General features: G+C 38.2%; 1 protein-coding gene across 1 annotated transcript; it reads left to right on the top strand.

Annotated features, from left to right (window-relative positions):
- The first annotated feature begins 175 nt into the window (after positions 1-175).
- On the top strand, positions 176-25,162 carry kntc1 (kinetochore associated 1). Its single transcript, XM_055049226.1, has 62 exons — positions 176-312; positions 434-580; positions 895-1,015; positions 1,221-1,336; positions 1,544-1,622; positions 1,738-1,815; positions 1,908-1,942; positions 2,034-2,144; positions 2,276-2,369; positions 3,127-3,179; positions 3,267-3,379; positions 3,542-3,596; positions 3,681-3,779; positions 3,874-3,917; positions 4,007-4,069; positions 4,154-4,229; positions 5,134-5,259; positions 5,346-5,512; positions 5,634-5,745; positions 5,860-6,003; positions 6,086-6,142; positions 6,355-6,429; positions 6,525-6,644; positions 7,114-7,257; positions 8,392-8,487; positions 8,621-8,724; positions 8,820-8,922; positions 9,014-9,148; positions 9,234-9,353; positions 9,599-9,671; positions 11,184-11,251; positions 11,335-11,636; positions 11,744-11,916; positions 12,220-12,320; positions 12,728-12,872; positions 12,946-13,002; positions 13,082-13,245; positions 14,056-14,160; positions 14,262-14,390; positions 14,477-14,593; positions 14,677-14,786; positions 14,914-15,133; positions 15,311-15,400; positions 15,496-15,661; positions 15,879-15,937; positions 16,335-16,551; positions 16,626-16,699; positions 17,410-17,620; positions 17,787-17,899; positions 17,999-18,054; positions 18,602-18,680; positions 18,954-19,078; positions 19,165-19,300; positions 19,373-19,468; positions 19,600-19,656; positions 19,941-19,995; positions 21,178-21,241; positions 22,216-22,345; positions 22,431-22,520; positions 24,066-24,220; positions 24,842-24,929; positions 25,008-25,162. The coding sequence occupies exons 2-62, from the start codon at positions 443-445 to the stop codon at positions 25,041-25,043; spliced, it is 6,639 nt and encodes a 2,212-aa protein (XP_054905201.1). The 5' UTR covers positions 176-312; positions 434-442; the 3' UTR covers positions 25,044-25,162.
- Positions 25,163-25,858: the final 696 nt, after the last annotated feature.

The raw sequence follows: 25,858 nt of genomic DNA, 5'->3' as shown, positions 1-25,858 counted from the left end.
TTAAAGTCTGTGTTGTTGTGTGAATAATGAACTTATATCATTATTAAATAAGCACTGCTTGTCGTGAGCTGTTTGAGAAGATGCACCTGGAAGACAAAACGCAGGACATAACCCAAAGTGACTCCTATCCACTTTACAGCGACCCGCCAAATTCTAAAGCTAATGTGGACTCGCGTTGACGCTGCGTTTTAGTCCTGGAAACAACACGTTCAGCGGTCATTCGCCGTTAACGTCCACATATCCCATCCGATAAAAGACGACAGCTTTGATATGAACGCCTGCTCTTACTCGGTTTCAAAGTTTATCGCTGAGGTTTGTTTTATCGTCGACATAGCGTCAACATTCACTTGGATTAGCGGAGGGTCAACTAGCGTACGGAACACTTCGAGCACTTCGAGACGCGTATTCATACATTTTTCACATTTTGTGACAGTTTTAAGAAATGGCGACGTGGAGTGACGTTGAGCTCCTGACCAACGAGGATACAAACACAGTCCGCCTGGACAATGTGTCAGGAGAGGAACATGGAAACGGCTTGTATCAGGTTGACACTTTGGTCAAAATATCCTCCTCCGATAAGGTAATTAGTGCAAGTATTTTCATCACAAGAACTTGGGCATGGTTTCTTCAAGTCCCTGTGCTTTGGTTATTCCTCATACTCTTTTGACCAGGGGCGTAGCTAAGACTTTTGCTTCCCACCAAGAAGGGTTCCACTCATCCTAAAATGGATTTACGATTCACGTTATTAATTTGATTTATTATTTGTGATTTTTTTGGAAACTCTAAATATAAAGTTTTGGCAGTTCAATCTTTATTTAAGCTGCCAAAACTCTGACTTTTCTACATGGCAGCCTACCATTTTTTGAGATGTTTCATCAGGATTGCTTTTTGCAGGTTCCCACAGATCCCCGGCTTTTGTCATTTGGTGCTTCCAATTGGAGTATTGTTGTCATTGACAAGACGGTGATCCTATTTGACCAGAGCTATCAGACCATTCTTCTCCTTCTCCACTTTGGTAAATTGTTTTCTTTTACCAGATCAGTTAGCAAAAATTATAGCTGTTCACTTTCTGTTGAATTTAAAATGAAATAACTGTCTCACCACATTTGGTGTTAAGACCTTAAAAAGCAAAATGTCCAAATCAAAATGAGTAGGTCAGAAATCAAAGAAAACTATAAAGCCTGACTAAAATTATTTTTTTGTTGTTGTTGTTCTTTTAGAAACGGATGTGGATGCCATTGATGTTTGCCTTGAAGGACGATTTTTGGTGGTCTGTGAAAGAAATGGAAACCTTCATTTGATCTATGTTCCACACAAAAGAATCCTCTTTACTAGAGTATGGGAGTTTGTATTTCTAATGTGGTTGTTGAGATAGAACATATTATATGTAATGGATTGACATTAAATATCACCATCTAATTTGACAATGACATTTTTTTAATATTTCTGCCTCAAAGGAAGAACTAGAATTTGTCTTTTTTGCCTCTCCCAGTTTTTCTTTCTATGTTTTATATCTGTGCTGCCTTGTCTTTGAAATTTGCAGGCTTTGGTTCAAAAACCATCCAGTGAAGATAAGAAAACATACCGTTATCTCATCCTAAATGAGGATCAGTCATCTTCTGGTAAAGTTTTTATACTATTCAGAGCAGAAGCTCAAATAGACAGTGTATTTCTTGTAATTTTGTGAAGTGATGTATATATTTAACCAGAAATCTCAAATCTTGTTTCTTGTGACAGGGATGTATCATGTCTTTCTTCTTATTAAGGATGGATTTTTCCACATTTCAAACCTTGCTTTGACAAAGATCGAGACAGGTATTGAATTTTTGTATTGAATTATATGCAGTGTTTATTTGGAGCCACTCTTTAAACACAGTAAACTATATTTTATCCTTTTACTATGAAAGCATGTGAAAATATGGACGTGACAGCTTTGAAAGAGGTGAGCTAAGACCCTTTTTGTCCATTACGTTGCAGGATATATTTTTATGTTAAATGACAGAAAAATAACAATCTCTCTTTCCCATATTCAGCTCCAGAGTCTTATCAGGGTAGACTTTTGCTCTACTGAAGATTACCATGATGAGGGCTGCAGTACAGCAGTGATCTTCAGTCTTGGCCTTGAAATCAATCTAATTATTGGGGTCAGTGAGCAAAAGAAGAGTTTGATTTACTCACTGTATCTGTGCATTATCACTGGAGTCATGCAAATAGAAGCAAAGTGAAATTTTTGAAAGCAAATTGTGAAACCCACTGTCATGTCAAAACTTGACAGGGAGACAAAGAAAATATTGTGACTCACTGGAAGATGGATCATCTTAAGGCAAAAATGTGCTTTGCTCAGTCCATCAACAACAGCCTCATTCCTGGTAAGGTGATTGTTTTGCAGAATCATGGTTTTGAATTTTTAAATTGTAGGAAAGTAAACAGTGCCTTGCAAGAGTATTTATAACCCTTTAGTCAGTAGAGTCCAAACATGTTGTCACTTGGACAAAAAGCATCTGTTTGTACTAGTGGGCTCCAACAGAAATATCATTTAAGACAAAAAAAAAACTAATTGTGTTTTTATTTTTTTTTTTTAGTTCACCTGCTCAAAATTAAACTAAATATTACTGTTCTGGTTAATAACCAATATTTTCCCATATTTTAAATATTTGCCTACCCTTTAACATTCATTGCTTAGCTGAAATCCAAACTTGAATCTAATAATTAAATTGTGCCAAGACTTAGAAATGCCCATTTAAGCTCTCCATCCAATCTAAAGAATCGGCTAATGTCTTCCTCTTTAGATGGGCAAAGCTGGAAAAATGGAAATGCTGCTATTATGGCAGAAAAAGATGATTCTACAAATATTGACTACCAGGGACTAAACGCCAGTTCATGCCGCTTGTTTGAAATTTTCAATTGTATCCGAGTAAAACCATGCATCCTTCTTCTCAATGATGTTCCATAGTGTATTTATCAGAACTTTAAATGCACACAAACAAATGCTGAATTTTACGCTTAGAAAATATGAAAAAGTTCAGTTTATGAATACGTTTGCAAAGCTTCGCAGTGTTTGGTCTGTGAATGTGAGGTGAAATAGTAATTAGCTTCGTGTTCTTACCTTGTGTCTTATTTTTATAGGTGTGAGAAAGCTGGTAGTGATGGAAAATCTGTTGTATATTTTGGACTCCGAGGTGAGTTTGATGTTACAGGGTCTTCAACGTTTTGCTTCACGGGCAGCAGATTGAATGTTTTACATTTATGTTGTAAATTTGCATCAGGATGTTCTGAGCGTTTGGGACCTGCATTTTCTTGTCATGATTCGCTGCTGGCCAGAGCTGGCCATTCATGACTTTGAGCTGACCACGGAGTGTGGCTCTGCCTCCAGGGTGATGTAAGTACGAGTTTGTCATAATAAAGTCGTGTAACTTTATCTACACATAGAAATGTGTCTCTGAAGTCCAACTTATTGTTTGTGTGCATAGTCTTTGTCAATAAAGCAAATACAAATTTGACTCTTTACACCAAGATGAATGTTTTCTATTGCTTGTTGCAGCCAAGACAAGAGCAGCATGAAGATGATTACTCTGACAAAGCAAGACAACAGTCAGGTCACTGCACAATTCCCTCTGAACAAAGTCGGAAAGCCAGTTACTGACTGCTTTTCTGAAGATCTACTGCTTTTTACTTTTCAGATCAGCTCCCTTCAAATCAGATGTCTGCCCTCTATGAGTGTTTGCTATTCCCTTGATGTCTCCTCGGTCTCCTGTCTTGTCCAGATGAAAACAAACATGGTGAACAATCAAACCTTTTTCAGGCATAACATAGAGTATGCTGCCTTCCCATCTAATATACATCAACATTACAATGAATTTTGTTTCCATTTAGGATACAATTTATTTGGTTGAGGGGATTGGTGAGAACCCGGAAAGGTGAGACACTGTATTATTTTCAAAAAGGTCAGTCATTGCTAGCATGTTTTCACAGTGAACTTTTATTTTGTAATTCTCTCTGCAAATAGCCAAGGAGAGGCTGTCTCAGCTGTTGTTGTCAGATGTTTCACTGAGGCTTTACCTGAGAACAGGTACCCAAGTATTATCTGGGTGGATTGTGTGTTGTATCCCACATGACTAATATTGTGGGTCACGTTTTTCTTCCCTGTTTCTAGGTTGAGCAGGCTTCTACACAAACACATGTTTGAGGAGGCAGAAAAGTTTGCAATTACGTTCGATCTTGATTTGGAGGTAAATGCATCTGTTTTGTAAATTCAAGTAACATCACATCAATTCTTCTGAAGTGCTCCTCAAACTCTAGAGTTTCTCTGGAGTTTGAAGAGCAGTGCATGGAACATATATTTCAAATACCTTGAAATGTTTTTCAAGATATTTGAAATATACATATGGTTGACAGTTGCTTGTATGGTTGACAGTTGCTTGTAAAAGTGAATGTATTTGTAAATCCGAATATATGGAGATGCGTGGGATTTTTAGACTTACAAATTCATTTCTTAAAGTACCAATATGCCAAAGTGCCCGAACACAATAATTGCAACAATATATAACGATTAAAATTTCAAGTTCACCTAATCCTACTTTTAAATGTAGATACTCCTGTGGAGTTTCTGTGGTGTTATGGGCTTATTTCCCACTGGAAACCTTGTTAGAGTGAATGTTATTTATAAAGTCTTTAAATACTAGGAGTTTTTAATAAAAGTCTGGAGGACCATTGTGGTCATTCAGTTGGATAATGATGAAAATGTCACCAGTTCAGTTGGATAATGATGAAAATGTCACCAGTTCAGCAGAACTGCTTAACCACAAGTAAGGTCAATCTTTTTCCTTTACCAGCTCAGGCAAAAAACCTGTGAGCTAAGTCGAAAAGAAGAGAATAGGTGAGAGGACTGGATAGCCAAAGTTCCTTATTTCTGTATCTCCCAACTTGATGCAGTGTTATAGGAGAAGACTAATATTTTACTTACTTACAGAAGACGGTTGCACAAAGCATTGAATCAGGGTTTTGTTCAGTTTGAGGTCATGCTACTGCAGCTGTCTTTTTACACTTGGCACATTTGAGTTTTGTATTTTTGCTTTGGTTTGTTTGCTGCTCTTATGAAGGTGGTTGTGGGCTGACAGTTTTATTTTTGTGCAGCTTGTTTACAAAGTGAAGCTTGACTTTGTGCTGGAGCAGTTGGCCTCGGCGTCAGTGGGTGGATACGGACAGGAAGTCTGGTCTGAACTCGTAGATGAGGCCAAGGCAAACCTGATGAAAATCACAGTACGTTTTTACGTTTTCCGGTTTCTATCAAGATTATTGCAATACATAAATGCTGATGCTAACAGAGGCTGTATCTGTTTCTGCAGGATGAGCAGTATGTGGTGGACTATTGCCTCAAAGCTCCGTGGCCGACCTTTGACACCGCAGAGAAGATGCTAAACCACGCTGCCTCTCGATACGCCTCCTTACAGATCCAAGAGGCCTTGGCTCGACTGGCAACATTCTGCAGCCTGCATGGCTTGGAAAACTTCAAGTAAAATCAATATCTTATTGCCTACGTCTTATATTTTGTTAAAAAGTATGCGTTTTATTTTGTGGACGGTTTGTTGTGTATTTCCTCCGTGTTATTTAGTGTACTGCTCTGTCACCTGCAGCGGGATCGCATGGATTGAGTTTCTGAACTGCACTGACATTCTGGGAGATGTTGTGACCCACCTGAGAGAGGGAGACATGAGGGGCGCACAGCTCCTGTGGCTGAGATACGAGGTAACATAAATAATTTGGAAAGGCTTTGTTCACACATCAACAGCAGTAAACTTAAAGCTGCATTTCTGAAATACTTTCGAGACATTAATGTGGCTTTGATGTGTGATTCTGCAGGGACAGATCGCGCTGGAGTTTGAGGAGAAGAGTCTGGAAGCAATTCTCGGTGCCATCCCAGAGGATCTGCCATCCCAAGACCTCTGTCCTTGGTTTAGGACAGTTTTTGTCCCTTTTGTGAGGAGAGTCCTTCCAAGAGGACAGGTGGAATGACTTCACTTTCAAATAAAAAGTGTGCCTTCCTTACTGTATGAAGCTTATTTAAGCTAAATTAATTTTCTTGTAGAGAATCTTGGCTAAATGGCTCGAGCTGAAAGCAAGAAATCTGGAGTTAACTGAAAAGGTACATTAGGCAATCACTTTTTTTAAAAATTAAATATAGGTTTGCTGTGACATATTGTTAGATTTTTGGTGCGTCTTTTACACTTGGTTATGAATTATTGAAGTATCATATTTAGACACTGTAGAAATTTATTCAGATTTCTTAAGTTAATGGTATGAAAAAAGTGATTTATGGATTATGGATAAATTGTGATGAGTTTAATGTTTCTTCAGGGGTCTTGGCCTCAGAATGGGCTGGATTTGGCCATTATTGGGCTTCCCTCGTTATGGACCTGGATGAAATCCATTGTAAGAGACATTTATATTGTATTTTCTTCACCCTGACATACAAATTTATAGAATATAGTTGAATGTTTATTTTTCTGCTGACTGTGTCTCTGAAGGATGATAATGATGGCGCAAAAGAGCTGCAGAGCCTCAAATCTCTTGTGTCCAACCTCCGTCAGCTGCTGGACCTTCACCAGAAGTACAGCTGCAGACTGTCGCTTTCTGTCTTCGAAAAGGTTTGTTTGTTGTTGGAGATTTATTCTGTCTAGGCTTAACAATGAATTGCATCATTAATCGCTATTAAAGTTACCACTCAGTTTGAACAGGTTTCAGTGGCAGTCTGAAAAACCCAGAAATTTCACAGAAGTATTTTCCAAGTCTAGATAAGTATGGATGTAGAAAATAAGTATGGAAAAATATCTGTAGTTCCAATTTTTATTTCTTATCACATGTGTTTAGGGCTGTGTCCTTCCTACTTTGTGTTGTCTCATTTATTTGTGCCGTCATTGTGTTCTTCCTTCTTTTCTCCTTTTGTTCTTCCTGCTTTCCATGTTCCTAAATTTAATTCCAAGTATGTAATTCAGACTGACAGATGTAAATCACTTTGTTTCTTATGTTTTGTAAATGCTTTAATGATTTTTAACTGCGTTATTTAGTTGTTGCATATTTTAAATGTTATTCATGAGGGTTTTGTCTCATTAACAGGGCAGCAGGTTGAGTGTGGCGTTCTTCATGCTGGACAAGGTTCCAGCTCCAGAGCTGATTGCCGCCACAGTAGAAACCAGCGTTCGGCCGTACGCCGAGGAACACGCTCTTCCTTTTGATGAGTTACTGCTGCAGTACATCAAGGTAAAACGCCTCTACCAATAAACACTATTTAAACCGATTAAATACATATTAAATTAAACAGACAGATTAAATGGATATACTAACTAAAAAAAATACAATATTTTCTTAATGATTGTAAAGCCTTATTTAAATACTTAAATTATTTAAAATCACAATTCTCCAGTGTCATATTTATTTATGATTCTTTTCTGCTGCATATATTCAACTTACATTTTACTCAGACAAAGCATCATCACAGCTGAAAAATGTCCTTTGATATTTGACAATGCAAATAACTTTTTAAAAATTAATCCACACTTTTATTTATTTATCAAATACATTTAGAAATTCAGAAGTGTAAGCAAAGTCTGGAATTTGCTTTCATCATTTTCCACGTCTTTATAAGTATAGAACAGAGATAATTAAGTATGCGAAAGTGTGTAATTTAATTGACTTGTTCAATTTTCTAAAAGTTTGCTATTGCTTAACAGCTCAATTTCTATTTAATTCAGTTTATAGAACGGCAATTCACAACACGTCATCTCTGGGCCCTTTAAGAAAGGAAAAAAAAGTTATATTTGCTCAATTATTAATCTTTAAATCGAGATTTTATCCATTTGTGTTTTGGTTTTTTTAACTTGTTGACTGATTTCACTTTCTTTTTTTCCTCTCCTAACAACTTTAAATCTGTTGATCTGCAATTTTACAGTCAATCAAAATACCAGACCAAGCACTGCTATTTTCTGAGATAGCACAAACAAAATAAAAGTAATGAAGTTCACAAACTTTGGCTTTTTAGACTAAGAAACTTCATTGCTTATTTGATCATCCTGAAAGTTCTACATACTGAAATTGAGATGGTCTAAATTAGTCCAATTTCCATAAAATCACTGGCCAAAAACCACAGCCTTAATAAGACAATAATTTCAGCATTGTGTTATTTCAGTGTTTGTGGAACCTCAAGACAAAAAGTCTCCAGTATTATTCCAGCTGGTTTAGATGTGAATCTCTGTATTGAAATATCCAAAAACAAAACAAAAAAAAAATCCAGATTTGAATCATGAAATGTATAAACTTTTTCATATACAGTAATTCCTTCCTAAGCTAAATGTTTCTCTTTTTATTAAATGCACTCTCTGTTGTGTTTTTCTCCAGGATCTGCTGGAACGCTGCAGTTCTCAGACCACAACTCTTTTCACTGGATGGGAGGGCAAAGCAGTCGCTGTGCTCAGCTGCATGACTGACACTGATGTGAGTTAAATATATCATAGACATCATAACAGACTTCTAACTTTATTATATTAGACGGAAGAAAATCAGCCCTAGCGTCAACAAAAACGAATGCAGACAGAAGAAAGTCTAACGCTGTAAAATCTGCTCCCAGCTGAAGGTGGATGCCGTGTTAGAGATCATGCAGAAAGCTGTGGTACCCTGGAGCAATGTGGTGGAGAGTCTTGTGCAGCAATACCTGGAGATGGATGGACCAAAGTGCGTTTGTAAAACCCTCACTTCTAAACATTTTTCTCAAAATAAAATCACCAACAAATTGAGATTCAACAGCTTTTTTTGTTGTTGTTTTTCAGACAGGAGCTTTTGAAGGAGAGTTACCGCCTGATGGAGATTCGGAAGCTTCTCCGTGGCTACGGCATCCGCAATTTCAACCTCTCCAACAACACTCAAGTTCTGGTAATAACAGATTAATTAATCTTACGAGGCGTGCGTCCTCTGCTTTATGCCACCAATAACCAACTCCCGTTTATTGACTTGTTTTCTACAGTCACTGATTCGATACATCCTGAAGCAAGACTTGCCCATGTCTTTAGAGGACTCCCTGACATTAGCAGCAGCATACAAGCTGCCGACAACACAGATAAATTATCTATATCTCACCCAGTTGATAGGTCATGGCAAGGTGAGCTAATCCATGAGGTTTTTTTTTTAATCTCTGTGTGTGTATGTCTGTGGAGTCTGGATAAAGTCTCGTGTGCTGCTTTCAGACTGAGGAAGTCCTGACTGTCCTCAAGAGGCTGTCTTCTGCAGAGGCGGAGTGTGTGATTGAGCGTCTCACGTCGTGGGCTCGGCTGCAGCTGGAGGATAAAGTCCACATATCTGATGAGGTGAGAGGAGGAAAGGAGTTATGCATTTACTTTTGATTTATATTCCATCTATATTTATGAGAGGCTTTGATTGGCTGTTTAAAATAATCCATAAGCAATAAAAACATGTAAGGCTGATAGACAAGCACTCTCTTTTAAACATGGGAAAAATCTTGAACAAAAAGACATTAAAAAACCTTACAATATGCACATGATCACGGTTTCCATTAAATTAACTCAGTTTTTTATTTTCTTGTCATTATCAGCACAAGAAACAGCAGATGGCCGTAGCTCAGGTGATGGTGGAGGCTCTGAAATATCTGCATTTCATTCAGAAACGTAAGTGTTACAGAAAATGTTGCTTAGATACACTTGCATGTAAACAAAAATTGAGTGTCATAAGCAAGTTGAATTCATTTTGAAACTCATATAGATTCAGTACACATAGCATGAAGTGTTTCAAACATTTATTTCTTGTAATTTTGTTGAATATGGATCACAGATAACAAGTACCTATATTTCAGTGGCTTGGAAATTTAGAGCATTGTGAAAAAGTTAACTAAACATAATGTTTTTTCACTCCACTGCAAACCAGAAAGATAGTGATAAAGTATATATATTGCTATTCAATATGATGGTCACATGATTTAACAGAAGCTCTGTAGACTTGGCAGCCATAATGGAGGATCCTGTTTTAACCTGTGGATCCAAGCTGCCCTTCATATTTTTATCCACCAGATGCCTCTAAAGAGAACTTCACTGAAAACTTCCATCCATTTGAATCTTTGTTTTGAAAAACTTGCACAAAACATCTTTGTTCAAACACAGTCAGCTAGATATAATGATGTAAAACTATAATCCCACCGGCCTTAAAGATTTCCTATGTTGTTGTTTTTGCATTTTAATCAGACAAAAATAACCTAAGTAAATGCATGATTGTACAATAAAAACAGAGACTAAAAATAAAGGCCAGTGTCACATTTTCACAAAGAAACATCTTGATGATCCTCAAGACTCTTGGTAAAATATTCTGTAAACTGAAAAAGGTAAAAATGATTGGTTTTGTAAGGTGTGTGTCATGTTATATTTAGCACAAAACTAACATTCTTATAAATTTGGTGGTAGTGTGACAATTTGGGGCAGCTTTGCTGCCTCAGAACCTCATTGAACGATGAAATCATGAAATCTGCAGTAAATCCTAAAAGATAATGGCTGTCCTGCCTTCAGTTGCTGTCCTTGGGTTATGCAACTCTGGGTCAGTAGAGTTGATCTAAGAGTCATCTAGGGTTACACAAAGCACACCAGAAAGTCAATCTTTGAACATCTCTTATTTCGTATTGAAAGATTTGGAGTGGCTTAGTCAAAGTCCGGACTAAACAGTTCTGTGAAGAAGAGTGAGTTAAAATTCCTCCACAGTGATGTAAAAAAAACAACAACTAATTGTCAATTAAATAAAAATACTTGATGGCAGTTTTTGCCCCCAATGGTGACGCTACATTTTTACTAAGTTTATTTTTTCATATGTAGCTGGGCTGGTTTGAATTGCTTTTTTAAAAAAATGAAACTAAATTAAATGATCAATTTGAAATGGCTTTTATTTGTACTCTAGATATTTCTTCTGCCTGGAAAAAGCAAAATGTGAAGCTTTAAGAGGCCTAATAGTTTTTTTTTGTTGTTTTTTGCAGATCCTTAGTTTGTAGCCATGGATTTAAATATCATCTATTTTCTGAATATTTTAGGTTCCCACAGTCATAGGTCATGGAAATCTGCAACATGCACACAAAGGTTGTTATAAATTCACGCCTAAACTACCCAGACTCAATGTCAGTTTCTTTTTGTTGTTCTTTACAGATGATGCTCTTAAAAGCATAGAGTGTGACTCCAACCTCATCATGTTCAAGGCGATCGCCCACCTGCAGGTGATGCTCATTATTTGGTGTATTTTTGAATGAAATGTTAACTTTTAATTTGTAACTTGCTGCTTCTCTACCTGCTTCCTCAGGAGGATTTCGATGTATTTTTCACCCCTTCCAACTATGAAGATCCAAACATCAGAAAACAAATCCAGGATCATCACATCACAGCGTACGAAAACACGCGAGCTCGCCATTCATCAAAGGGCGAGGCTTTGTCGGCTCCGGTTGTGGCGAATGATCCTGACGGGAAGACCAAGACCATCTCCACAGAAGCTGGGTTACGGCGGCTCGGGCGGCAGCTGCAACGCACCGAGCAGGAACTGTGGTCTGACCTCGGCCTGCGGGCGCTGAGGGTGGGGAAGGTGGAGAAGGCCCTGAAGATCCTCAGGTTGGGATGTCAGAAGGCTTTCCTGTGGATGATCCAACTCTGTTCAAGTCGTGAGGCTCTCATAACATTAATGTTTGTGTTTTGTTTGTCTTTGTTTGTGTCTTCAGTGAGCTGTATGAGCACCACTCCAACAACAATACGGGGAAAGTTTTGTTCACCGCTGCCAAGACTTTGTGCCAGATGCTGCAGGCGGATGTTCCCATGGTGATTCCTGAAGGCATGGATTTGCCTGCAGTCATCCACAATCTGGCCTGCCAAGCCATCACTTTGTGCAACTCTGGTAAAAACTGAATACAAATATTTTCCTACGATTCAATAGGCTTTTAGTTTTTGGAAAGATTAGTCTTTATTCTCACTGGAGCTTAATTTTTGCATAACATGCATTCATTGTTTATCTCCTTTTTGTGTGCGCGTATGTGTTTGTGTTCAGATGCATATTTATAATGTAAATGGTATTAGTACAAAAAAATTTAAAAACAAAAAATCCTTTAGTAAATTTGAAATACACAATGCTTTACAATTATTTTCTGTTTTTGAATTTCTGTTTCAAATTCCCAGAGGATAAATAAATAATTTGTTCCAGATTTGCTGTTGGACTGCCTGGAGCTTTGCAAGTGCACACGGATCGCCATGGATGTGTATCATCAGTGTCAACTATCAGACGACTACGGTTTCATCGCAAAGGTCAGCAGCGTTGTTAGATACAAAGGCCTGCAGAAGTATTCATAATCTTTGAACACTTTGATATGTTACAACCGCAAACTTCAGTGCGTTTGTTGGGATTTTATGCAACATAGACTAACATAAGCGTAATTGTGCTGAAGATAAATATTCCAAGTTAATTTTCCAAATACAAATCTGAATAGTGTGTGAGATTCAAAGACTGAATTTTTGGACAATTCAGTTTGCTAAATTTGCCCTGGTATGTGTGCAGTATATTAAAGCCACTCTGGTTTATCACAAATAAGTTAATGTGAATACCTAAAAAAGTAATCTGGTTTGGGTTTCTTTATGGAAACAAAGAAATAATCAGAAAGTTCATTTAAGTGCTTTCAACTGATTAATCTTTTCCGAATTTTATGATGTTGCAGGACTTGAGTTTGGAGGCAGAAAAAGATTCATATTCTCAATGGAGCTTTCAGGATGTTTTTAATGAAGACTGCATTGTTTTGGATCCGGTGTCAGTTCTTCCTGTACAGTATGAAATCACCAACTGCCTGTTGCCTATTTCCCAGGGTAAAAACAATATATCTCACATTTATCTCCTAGCATAGTTTTGCTCAGCTCTGATATGTTGTTATTTCTGCAGACACTAAACTATTTCCGTTGGATTGTTCTTGTTTATCACATTGCTCATTTGAAGACGGTAGGTGTTTTTAATCATTTTTTTTTTCCCTCCCTAAGATAATTACATTAACCTTCACTCTAACTTGGCCTATTTAAAGGTTCAAACTACCTGCAGATCCTTCTCGGTCCACTGACCAACATGCTGCAGATGCTGCAGGAGTGCAGTCAGCTGGAGTTGGCTCTCAGAGTGCTGGTCAACTCTTATGGTAGCTGTCTGCAGCATGTCACTTCAAATTTTATGGACACAAAGTTAAGTGTTCAGGTAGGACTGACTTGTGCTGTATTTCTTGCATAATTGTCTCATTTTCCTGTGTTTTGAAACTAAATTACTTTTTGAGTTTCACAGTTTTCCATTATTAAGGGCTTTGAAGCACTTAAGTAGGCTGAAACTTCCTACTTAAAATATAGCCACCAGTGGTTCTCCAAGTTCACCAGCAAATGTAGATTTTTTTCCCCCCTTACAATAAAGCATGAAAGAAGTTCATATTTCTCATCAATTTTATTGTCACTTGGTTTCTGTTAGCAGAATTTGGAACAATAAATAAACAATAATGATTGTGAATGATTGAGATCGTCCCTGAAAGTTTGATAATATCTATTCAGTTCATTTAACCAGTTACATTAGAACAGAAATATGAGCTGAAGACTCAAAAATGTATATTCTTTGTGGTGTTTATTATTACAATGTTTTTTAAATTGATCTCAGCTTTAAATATTTTACTACATACAATCACACTGTCATTCAGCCCTGCTTAGACTGAACAAGTTCTAACTATGATGGTTCATTCATTCACTCATCCATAGAGATCAGATATTTTTTTTGATTTGATATATTTATTTCAAACAAGTTTTTAAAAATAAGAAAAGAGCAATCAGTAGGACAGAGAAAACTAAAATTATGTAAGTTTCTAGATTTGATGCCTATGATTGCCATTCTTCAAATAACAAAATGTTACATTCTCATCCTTTTTACCTTGTACAAATTATTCTTTTTTTATTTGTGATGTTGAGATAAATACAGAGCTTTATTCACGTCGTTAAAAAGAGTTACTTGAACTGTATTCGTTCTCAGCTTTATGATATCCACAATCTTAAGAAGTACAACTTGTGCCTGAATGATGTCAGAAAAACAACAGTATCCACTCTCAACGCTGTGGCTGTCGGCCTTTTGAACAAGGTGAGTGTGCTACTTTTCATTTTTCTGAAGTTGTAGCTTGAAATGTTCAGCATTTTAGGAAGTTTTATGTTCATGATATATTTTTCTTCTTTGGGCTTCAGGTGTTCAACTGGAGAGTGGTTGATTGTGATTTGGCGATTGGTCTTTGTACACTCCTATCCAAATCAGAAGTCTTCAAAATATTGTGGAAAGTCATAGACAACACCTGGCAAAACTATGACAAAATTCTGGTAGGCAGAAATACTGAACACATTTGGCTAATATTTGTTTCCCTGGTATTTACAGAAAGTGTGTGTGTGTTTGTTGGTTATTCCAGGCGGTGGCGAAAATTGGGGCCAATCTCTGCAGTTTATATAATGAGCCAGAGGAACAGAAGAAGTTTCTGTCGGTCATCACCGATGCAGAGTGGGGAGTCAAGCTTGGAAAATTGGAGGTAATGCAGTTCTTCCTCCAGCTTCAGTGACGCTTCCTTCTTGTAAGACAAATCATGTTCTGATACGTCTTCTTCTGCTTCAGATCTCTATGCAGCCAGTGTTTCGTCAGCGTCCGGAGTTGAAGAGCTGTCTGATCCCTGAAATGGTGAAGAACAAGAAGATCACCCCCGATATTATCCTCCAGTATTGCAGGTGAGACACCCACCTCCTCCCATTGTGTTTAATTGGCCTTCAAAAGCTACCATTTATTGTTTTTTTATTTATTTATTACCGTTTGGGTCTCTCTGTCTAAAGAAACGATCCCTTTGTGTCTCCGCAGTACTTTTGGTCTGGACCGTGATCGTGTGATCAACCAGTACATCACCACCTTGCTGCTGCTGCAAGAGGACGATGGCGGCAGCGCGGGTGCAGCGGGCTCAGGCCTGGATGAGGAGCAGCCGCTGTGTGATGAGGAAGCTTTGGAACGGATCCTGCAGATCATCCCCATGCTGAGCAGTCCCAGCGAGCTCACCGCCAGTCTCTGCGCTGCCCTGTTTAAGGTAACAATGCTGCACTTAATTGTGTTCTGAGACATTACAGTTTCTCACTTGAAACTATTTTAACCATCCACTACTTGCACAAGAATCTTCTAAGTCCTCCTTTTGAACAAGAAAGGTCTTCTTTTTTTTTTCATAGTTTGTCGGAGATAAAACAAAATTTCTACATCTTTCAAACAGCTCAGCCCGTACAACTACGAGCGGATTGAAGTGGTGCTGAAGATCATACAGGTTGCAGATGAGTATGTGGCCGCCTTCTCCCTCAGTCAGGTGAAAGCAAAGACTCTCTTTCATCCTATAATTGAAAGCCAATTTTCCTCTGGGATCAGTAGTTTTAAATGAGACCGTTTTATTTTATTTCAAAGGCGATGGGCCTCCTTCAGCACCTGAAGTCCTACAAGAGAGTTTCCCCCCCCTCGGATGTGGAGAACACGTATCTTCTGGAAAACGGTCTTATGCCCAACCCCTGGTCCAGCAGCAGGCTGCCTTTCCACCTGCTCATGCAGACCAAACACTTCTGGAAAATCATCTGTGAGTTGACCTCTTCACCCTCTGTTTTAACTACTTTGTCTCACCAAAAACCATGAGTCATTCAGGCCAGATGTGATGATGCTTAACTCTCAACTGAAGGGAAACTGAAACTGCATTTATCATCTGTTTTGTGGTATTTAAATCCTTCGTTAGTAAAGGTCTTAATAGAATCTTTGCACATAAATTATGACTCCTCCTTGTGTTTTTCTGCTTACAGCTCCTGAGCTGAGTGAGGAAACGTTCCCAACTCTTCTACTGATCAGCAAACTGATGAAGGTTGGTTTCCATCTAAAGTTGAACTGAAAACAATCCATCCATCAGTTATTCATCCTTCCATTTGGGAATTATTCAAAAGCAAAAACAAAATTACTTGTCTATTTATCTCTCTATTCATAATCTATCATTTCAGATTTTACACCCTTCTGTTTATCCATTCATTTTATCTTTTTGTCATCCATGTCGTTGCAATCATTAAAATGATCCATTAATTTGTTATCCATACCTATTTGTTTCTCCGTTCATTCACTTGTCTAGGCTGATTGTTATAGATAAATCTGCCATTTTATCACAATGAGTAGTATTTATACTACAGCAAACAATAAAATGAATGAACCTTGACATGAAATATGAGAATGAACCCCATAAATAAAGTAACCCTTCCTCTTTTTTCCAGGTGAGCCTCGATAAGCTTTACATGTCAGCAGCAAACCACGTGTTTGAGAAGAAGATGAAGCCTTTAATCTTGGAGCAAAGGAAAAAGGGTCAAGGACGCGGCTACAACAAGGAGACCTTGAAGGTGGCCAAGACCATGATGAAATACATTCAGTGCATCCAGAGCCTGGAGTGGGCTGCAGCCACAGCGCATAAGATCACACAGGAACTGCCACCAGGTCTGACCTGCTGCTACACTCCACTGCACAGTTCTGGTTGCTCAGGCGTCTAATTGTTACCTGCTTCTCTAAAGGCTTGGAGAAGACGCAGTCTCTTCGGTACTGTTTGGGTCTTGGAGAAGCGTGGCTCAAAGATCCAAATCTAGAGGTCTGTGTTACTGTTTTTACCTGCAGAAGTATTTATGATCAGATTTATGATGTCTTCTCATTTTATGAATGTAAACAGTTTATTAAGCTCTTCTTAACTAGAATCGTGTGCTTTGGTCAGATTAGAGTTAGTGCTTTCTTATTTGACTTCCAATTTTGACTTTCACTGATTCACTTCCTGCTGTAGTGCCCCCTGGCGTTTGAAGAAAAATCCACAGAAAAGCCGCACCAGGCTATAAGCCGCATAGTTCAAAACGTGGGGGGGAAAAACGCGGTTCTGATTTTGGTGTAGCTTCGAGTGCAAATATCTTAAGCTCACCTGAAATAGGACAAACTAACTTAAAAGTAACTTTTTGACAAGATATAGGACCTTATTTTAAATCATTAGTTAAATAATATTGATGAAAAAGTTCTTGTTCTATTGACAGATACATTAATTTGTAACTTATAAAATATTGTTATAAACTAAATAATCTGGAACTAGTAGTTTTTATTAAAGAGTTGTTGACTTGAAACAAAGTCCTATCGGTTGCTAAAACTTACTTGTAAGTTAGTCTGACTTTTTTCAAGTTTGCCCAGATATTTGCTCTAAAAGCTAGACAAAATCACTTGGTGAGATTTTGTTTTTGCTGTTTATGTGCTGCATTAACATGTTTGTCTCCGTCTGCATTCAGAAACGTTCTCACTGACCAGTTTTGGGCTCTCTCACAGGAGGCTGCCCGGGCCAGAGGGGAGACCTTCCTGTCGAAGCTGAAGCTGCAGTTTCAACGTTCTGCCACAGAGAACATGCTGATCAGCAGTCAGCTGAGCAGCCCAGAGCTCCTGAAGTTGAGCGGCCTGCCCGCCAGGCTCATCATGGCCTTGTACGAACACAGCAGCGTGGAGCAGCGCTACAGAGAGACCGGAGGTCAAACCTTTCCCGGTGAGCCACTGTCTTTAAGATTTAAGATGTCTTTAAGAAGCCTTTTATCTCCAAGATTAAAGGCTTCATCTTCTTCTCAAATACATGGTTTGTTTTTATGATTTTTTTTTTTTTGATTTACTACAATGATTTTCTTCTTTTTTTTATTTTTTATTTTATGTCTCAGACATTCATGCTGCCGTGAAGGAAATCGCCACAATCAACAATGTGGATCTTGGGAAAATCTGCAACATGCTGTTAGAAAAATGGATCTGCAAAACAGGCCCAGCTGTTACCAAGGTCTAACGTTTTTCTTTTTTCTTCATAACCAACAATTTGTATTGATTCAAATCAAATTAAGATTTTCTGTTTCATTTACTGTTTTGCTTATTTGTAAAGGAAATAGGAACTCAGAATTGTGTGACCAACATTGAGGAGGATCCAGACTTATTGAGGTAATAAGTCTGGCACTGACCTTTTCTAAAAATAACTGTAGAGGTATAAATCAGTGTTGTACAATTTCACTGTCGGGGAGTACAAGTATTAGTTTAATATAGACATAATATTTGCATTAATTCAAGTTCATAGTTCTTGTTCTTGTTCGTTCGTCATTTTCCAAAGAAATAAAGTCCTTTAACGTCTCTAGACCATCATATCATGGACCAGCTAACAGATTAGATCAGTTTGATGCATTTTATTTCCTCTCCTTTTTTTTTTTTTTTTTTGCTTGATCCCCAAATAAAGTTGCACCAGTTTACAAAATGTCCTGCTTTAGCTTTTAGAAAGCAAAGTTAGAAGAGGCAGAATGCATAAAGCATTTCTCTGCCCCGCTTCTGAACATACTCCTTTAAACACTGTCCTGCAAGCATTGCTTTAAAAACTACAACAATGCAAATAAAATCTGAATATACTTTCTCTATTCTACAGATTATCAAATGGTTGATATAGTGCATGCAGTAATGAAGAGGTTGAACACCTTGTCTTTTGTTTGCCGTCCTGCAGGGCGGTCTACATGCTGCAGTCCCGTCCTGCGGATGATGCAATCCGTCTGCTGAGCCCTATTCTTTATGCTGAAACCTGGGTGTGTCTGAAACACTTTATTTTTCACTTGAGAAAGATTTTTTTTTCTGTGAAAGTGGCTTATGTCTGTCTTTAAGCTGCACTAACTAATTAATCATCTTTAACTTTCCTCAAAATAATGCAAAATGCAGCCTCTCCTCTTTTTTTATATACCTGAATTATAACTTTTGAAACACGTTTCCCCTTCTGTTCAGCATCTTGAAGTTGTAAGGAATTGTTAATAAATGTTCTGTATGACTTAAATTCGCCTTTACTTTAAAACCGCTCTCTGCAGCCTCTCAGCTCTTCTGGTCCTCGTCTGACTTTCTGCCACCGAACTCGAGTTCTGCTCTGCCTCATCCGCCTCACCGACGCAGAGACTCTGGAGGCTCAGCTGCAGATCCCAAGAAGCAAATTTAAGTGAGAGGCCAGGAAATGTGCAAACAGCAGTTTTGAAATCAGAGGATGAGTTAGCATGAGTGTTTTGTTTGTATCCTCTCATGCAGATGTTATCTGAAGTCTTACATCTTCGTGTCTCAGCTGGAGGCATTAAATATCCCGTACACCGTTCAGTCTTTCCTCAGCAGCCCAAAGGACGGCTTGGTTAAAGGACTGTGGAAGAACCACAGTCATGAGCCACAGGTACCTTCTGGCAGAGAGATTTAGATCCACAAAGTTCTACCTTATTTCACGAAGAGGTTGTTGTTGTTGCAGGCTGTACGTCTGGTAGCTGACCTGTGTCTGGAGTACCAGGTGTACGACCCTCAGCTGTGGAACAGTCTGCTTCAGAAGCTGCTGGGCTTCAATTTGGTGAATGCTTCTGCACCAGTCTCTTCCTTTACCCAACAATTCAAGTTTCTGTTTTTGAAAGTGTTTTTAAGGGAAAATAATCAAATGTTTACATGTTAAAACTTCCATGTGCGTGCATCTGCTTCTTGCAGATCAGTCACCTCCAGACGGTGCTAGAAGCAATTGTGGCTGTGCCAACTTTATGGGAGGTATTGCTGCAGTTAGTTTATTTCTGTTTGCATGTCAAAAATAATAATAAAAAAATGCCACTCCTAATTATGGTTCACTTATTCAAAACAAACAAAAAAGGATAACAAAGCCCGTTGCTACCTGCATGACATCCGTTACATGACAGACGTCATGTAACGGATGTCCTGTTGAAGAAAGCGTGGAGTCAGAAATAAACGAAAAAAAAAACCTTTAATAAAAACCACAGCAATGGGAGATGCAGTTGTATCAAAGATGGGCTTCAGATTGTTTGTTTTATTTCCAGATTTCCAGTTTCTCCAGGACTTGGAGGAGTATGATCCTGGCACCTTTTGTCTCGGGTATGACATGCAAAACACCGGAGCAGATCAGCTTGTGGCACAGGAATACAACCCAGAATTATTGTGAGATTTTGAAGGGGAAAAAAAAGAACTATTGTTCTAATTTACATTTTATCTAAAATTGGCATCCAAGAAATCTTAGTTTCAATTAAACCTTCCTAAAAACTGCTGAGAAGCTTTTTCCATTTTTGGTGATTCACTCTGTCTTTGAGGATGGAGGGCCTCCATGCCATCACCCTCATCTTTAGCTCTCTGCACACATTTTTAATTTAAAAAACTCTGCTAGAGTCATGAATAACTATGAGACAAACTGTGCAATATTCCGTTTGTAGTAAAAATTCTCAGTACGTAAGATGAAATAACTTCAATGTAATGAAACTTTGTTTCCACCCAAACGGAGTTGTGGGATGAAACAGGGTTGCTCATATCCCATATATCAACAGAAAAGCAGATTACCAAGATGTGGGTGTCACCATCTGAAAGAAAATAAAAACTAAAAGTTTATGTTACATAAACCCTCCTGATGCATTGTGTCAATACATCCACTGCCTGCTAGAGCCCTAAACATAAACACATCCTCGCTGACCCCCTGCTTATTTCTTTAATGTACAAAACCTTAAGATGTGAACGAGAAAATACTTTTAACTACAGCAAATGGATCCTCATGTTTAATTATCCAGAAGAAAACCATTTATCCCAGAGTTTGTTTGTCTTTATTTATGGCTACACTTATAGTCATGAATATGTTCCCAATGAGGACAGACAGTCACTCCGTTACACTCAATTACTTTAAAGCCAGTCAGGAAGCAAAACTTAACATATCTGAAGAAAACCTACCAAACGAAAGGTTTGACTATTAAAAATAAACGATGAGGAAAAAGACAGCAACTATTAATGAAAGCTCTGCTTTTTTTTATTTGGTGATCTTGGCTTTTATTTGAGCATTTAATCATGATTAATTATGACAGAGATTCTTTTAAATGTTCACACTTATGATTCATGAGACATAAAAAAAGAAAAAAAACCTGCTCTTCATTGTCTGGTGTGTAAAAATATTTTACATACGTTTGCTGAGTTTTGGTCTTGCCTTTTAGAATCACAAATGCATATTTTCCGTGCTGAAATGGTGAACATTTATCTCGATTAATCCTGAATTGTTTTGTGTTTTTGTCTCGGTAACAGCTTCGGTTCCTTTGAGCCCGGACCAACAAGCAATGCTCTACAGGACTTTTGTTCTCCTGCTCAAGTAGGTTTTTCTACTGTTGACTCTGAAGCAGAGATATGGTTTACGATGAAGGGGGGCGTTGAGACAAAATCTGAAATGTGTGGGAGGCATTTGTTTCCTGCCTACTCTGGTAATAACTGCAGATGTTTTGAGAGCATCTTCTATCAGCCTCCCACTTCTACAGAGCAACATTTTTGTTCATTTTATTTGCAAAATGGTTCAAATTCAGTCAAATTGAATTGAGAATAAAAAAATTGTGCGTGAATTTGGGCCTGTACTTTGACTGGGCCATTCCAACTCGTGAACATGAATAGACGTGAAACGGAGGTTTGATGCCTTTTATTTGGCACGAACTGCAACTGCAATTCAAAAATGATTGACTGACAAGAGTAGTTGATGCAGATGGACACTTTTTAAGTTCTTTAGAGAAATATTTCCTTTGGCAGATTAAAATCTTTATAGCATGAACATTTTTTCTTTCACTAACCAGTTTGTCTTTTGTTTTTCGTTTTGTTGGGGACTGCTTCAATTTTAATTTCATGGTGACAGGTTCAGAGGTCCAGTAACTTGCTGAGAGCAGACTTGGCCGCAGCTCTTCATTCAACTGGGTTAAATACAGGAAGTTGTTTTGAAAAACAAGACACATATCCTGTCTCTGAGTGTAGTCCGCCCAAGGAAACTTCATGTTTTTCTTTTTATAAGACAAAGGCAAGACGTTGTAGATCTGCCAGAATTAACAGGTTTCTTTTCTAAAAAATTGCTAAACATTTAAAACTAATATTCTCTATTTAGCATTTTTAATTTGAAGGGGCCCCTTTGAACTCTCAATTTAGTAATTTTGGCCCATCTCTAATCATAACCATTTCGTCTCTCTGTTCATCTCATTTTCTAATTAGCTTTTGACTGCATTACCTTTTGTTTTTGACCCGTGTTTAACTCACTGAAGGCATCAGTACCCAAGCTGCACATTTTTATTTTATATTTATTTTCTGCAGGTGTCCCTTCCTCTTGAATCTGGACTTGATAGGAATTGCAAACCGGTTTGCACAGTTCAATCTTCATGCCTTCGCTTTGGGAACTCTGCTTCTCATCCCCTGTGCAAATAAAAAGGCGCAGCAGATCCAGGTCAGAGCATTAACGTCTGCTTTACGAGTAAAGTTGTAACTTCTGGGCTCTGTCTCTGACCAGACGCTGTGTTTTCTGTTTCCAGGGGTTTCTGTCCATGTGCAACCCAGTGGCCGTCCTTGAGCAGGTGGATGAGTTCATGAACACGGGTGAATTGGCTGGAATCCCTTCACAGGTCAGATTAGATCAGAAATCCTTCTACCAAATGTTGCCCTTCACATTAGTTTCATCTTTAGAGAAGATCACAATAAGGAACAACACTGGAATCTTAAACATTTTAATGAGGCAGGCAGATGCAGACATGAGGAAAACAGATTTTACATGAGCAGAAAGCAATAACTAACTGTTTAAATGACAATTTATTAAATGAACAAAGCTATCCAAACCAAACTGACGTTATGTATAAAAGTAACGCCTCTCCTTGATGTCAGCAGCAGCAATCAATCATTAACTATCACCAGCAACTAATCATTTACTGTGGAGGGTGTTTGAGCCACTCTTCCTTGTAGAAATGTTTTTATTTTTTCACATTGGAGGGTTTTAGAGCATCAACAACCTGTTTCATGTTATATCCCAGCAGCATCTCAGTGCTTTATTTTTATTTTTGTATCCCTTTGATATGAACTTCTTGTGCTTTGAATCATTGACTCACTAATTATCCCAGCAGCCTTGAGTTTTAGGCCATAAACCTCTGGCCAGATGTTCTCAGGATGAATTTATGCTCCCAACAATTGTGACAAGTTGTTCAACTCAGTAAAGTTTCCCCACCCAGACCATGATACTGCCACTACCGTGTTTGACTTGATGAGCGAGGCGATTTAATTTTTCCCAGAAGTCTCCTTCAGGACGCCATTTTTACATTATGAACACTATGTTCTCTTAGAGTAAATTTAGTAGATCAGTTGCTGTTCCTCTTTTTCTGAGTTTATTGTCTTCACTGTTGTTTGCTAGAGTCTAAAGAAAGGACTCTTGAAACTGGGTGACTTGTGTCCGGTCTTATTTTGAGTATGCTTATCAATGACATGTTGCATTTTGAGATCTTTTCATCGACTGTATATGGTGCTATTTAAGTAATTTCTTAATTCTTGCAACAATCTGAATTTAGCTGTCCTTAAAATGCAGTTAATTGCATAAACTGCTGGACAATACCACATAGCAACATTTAGACTCTAAATGTGTTTTGAAGTCTCAGATCATGAGTGGAACAGTTTTGACTAAATCTGTAGCTGTATTTAAAGTGAGCATTTGCTTCAAACTTTATTTTGTAATCCTTTCTATATAGAGCCTAATCATCAAACAGTTAATTTTATTTCTACTATTTTAGATAACAAAATCAGTTTATAGTTTCCAAAAACTGAACAGGTTTGTATTTCTTGAGTCATATTTGAGCCTCAAACTTTACATGTTCTTCCTGTACAAACATTCAGCTTCCATCCTGATTGTGTCACTTCTTTTTAAATGCATATTCCATTCAAAGAACACTGACGTATATTTTTCCCCTTTTTAATATTCAATGAACTGGTATGGAGTTCCAGAAAACATGTTGAGCAGGAAACTGCTGGGTAGGAAACTATGCTGGGTGAGTTTGATGGTGTGAAGTTAAGGAAGCTGTTGGTCTTCAAATGGGCACAGAGCAATAAACAGAAATACAAAAAGAAGAACTTTTCATTGGGGTTATATTCTCTTCCAGCCACTGGCTGATACTTTTATATTCCCTTAGGTCAGGGAGACCGTCTTAAAGTTCATCAGCCAAAATGGACAGCACCAGAAAGTGATGAAAACCAAACACTTTGCCCACCTGAAGCAGCTCGTTGTGTCCAGTGGCCAACCCAACCAGCTGAAGGAGTTGGTGGAGTGCCTGATCAGCCAGAACTGGTAGGGATTTGTTGTTGTTCATGATTTGTTTTGTCTTAAAGCACTTCAGATGTCCCTTCTCATTGCCAAAGAAACAGGTTGTGATTCCACTGGTGTAGACTCATCATCCAGGATAGGACTATTGAACCAAATCAAGTGGCGTCAATAGAGACGTTTTGAAGCAAAAGAAAACCCAAACATTGAGCTGAACAGAGGCCAGAGACTCACGTCTCCCATCTGCCCCACAAGGGACTTCACTTTGGTTTACTTTGTGTTATTCTATTACGGGAACTCAAATTGAACTTTGTGGTTGTAGACAAGCAAAATGTGAAAAAATGCCTAGCAGGATGAATGCTTTCACAAAGCAAAGAAATTTGCACGGTGGCGGTGGGATTATGCTTATGGGGCTGCCAACCATATAAACTTCTGACCAAAACTGTAACCATGCAGTTCACTGTAAAATTATACTATAATTTTCTAAGCACCAAACTTTAACCTTCTTTACTTTTTGTCACATAAACCTTTTGTATTGTTAACCGCTGACTGCTGCTTGCAGAACGAGCTGTTAAAAAAACCCAACGACGCTTTCAGAACAATTTCTTAACTTGTGAGTTTTACTTAAAACGTGAAACTCCTCTTCAGTCAGGATGATGCTGATTCGCTCACTCGTGAGTATGCGAAGCACAGAGAGCAGCAACGGGGGGAAACGCTGTCGAACGGCTGCCTGAAGGTACATTTATATTTCCAAGCGGTTCAGCTCTGTGTTGGTGACAAGCCACACTTCATGCTACACTTATTTGTTTTTCAGGATTTTCTCAGCACGACCAGTGGAGTGTCCGGATAAAGCAACATCATTTTTACTCTTTATATTTGTAAATTCTATCTCTGTTTTTTTATATATATACTTGCAGTATTTGCACTCTCTTGTCTTTGACTTGTTCATGTAGTTTTGAATAAACTTATCATCCTTAAATTGTTGGTTGAGTAATTCTTTAAGGGAAAATGAGCGGTGCATCTTTTTATTTACCTTTCTGATTATTTATGTTAAAGCTGGTCATTTCGCCCCTTCAGTATTGACCAGAAATTAAAGGCCTTTGGCATTATAGATGAATCTTCACCAATTCATCAGCAAACCAATTAAGCTGTCAGATATTTTTATAATTTTCCACAACTATGGGAAAGTCTCCCATTTTTTCTGAGTAGGCTGCTACTCAAAGGGAAAACGGAGAGGTGAAGGTCCACCCCAGTAGCTTATTGTCTTTGAATCTCAGCGTGGTCAAAGATATAAACGATCCCACCCATTTAGCAGGAGACTTCAGTCTCTGTTGGCCAGGGGTCACACACTGGAAGTGTGTTTCACTACCTCAGTCCCGTCTTTTTCTCCCAAAGATGGGAAGCATTGGCACGTCTTTTGAGTCAGAGCTCCACTCTCTGTAAAGCAAACGCTGTGCAGAGAGCCGGGCAGAGCTTGATCTGTCTGTGGCTGATGTAGCTTTTGACAAAAAGATGTTGATGAAATCAGATCACAAAACACAACAGGAGATGGATAGCAAGGCTGATAGAGCACAAAAAGGTTTCTTTTTTTCTTTTCTTTTCTTTTAAGGGACTTCCTGAGAAGTCTCACTGTTTGCATGTTCTTGTTGAATTTGGGAGCTTTGA

The sequence above is a fragment of the Poeciliopsis prolifica genome, unplaced genomic scaffold, assembly GCF_027474105.1.
Source record: "Poeciliopsis prolifica strain line A6 unplaced genomic scaffold, Auburn_PproV2 SCAFFOLD028, whole genome shotgun sequence".
NCBI classification, from domain to species: domain Eukaryota; kingdom Metazoa; phylum Chordata; class Actinopteri; order Cyprinodontiformes; family Poeciliidae; genus Poeciliopsis; species Poeciliopsis prolifica.
Note: the sequence above shows the minus strand (reverse complement) of the source record. Positions and strands in the feature narration are given on the sequence as shown.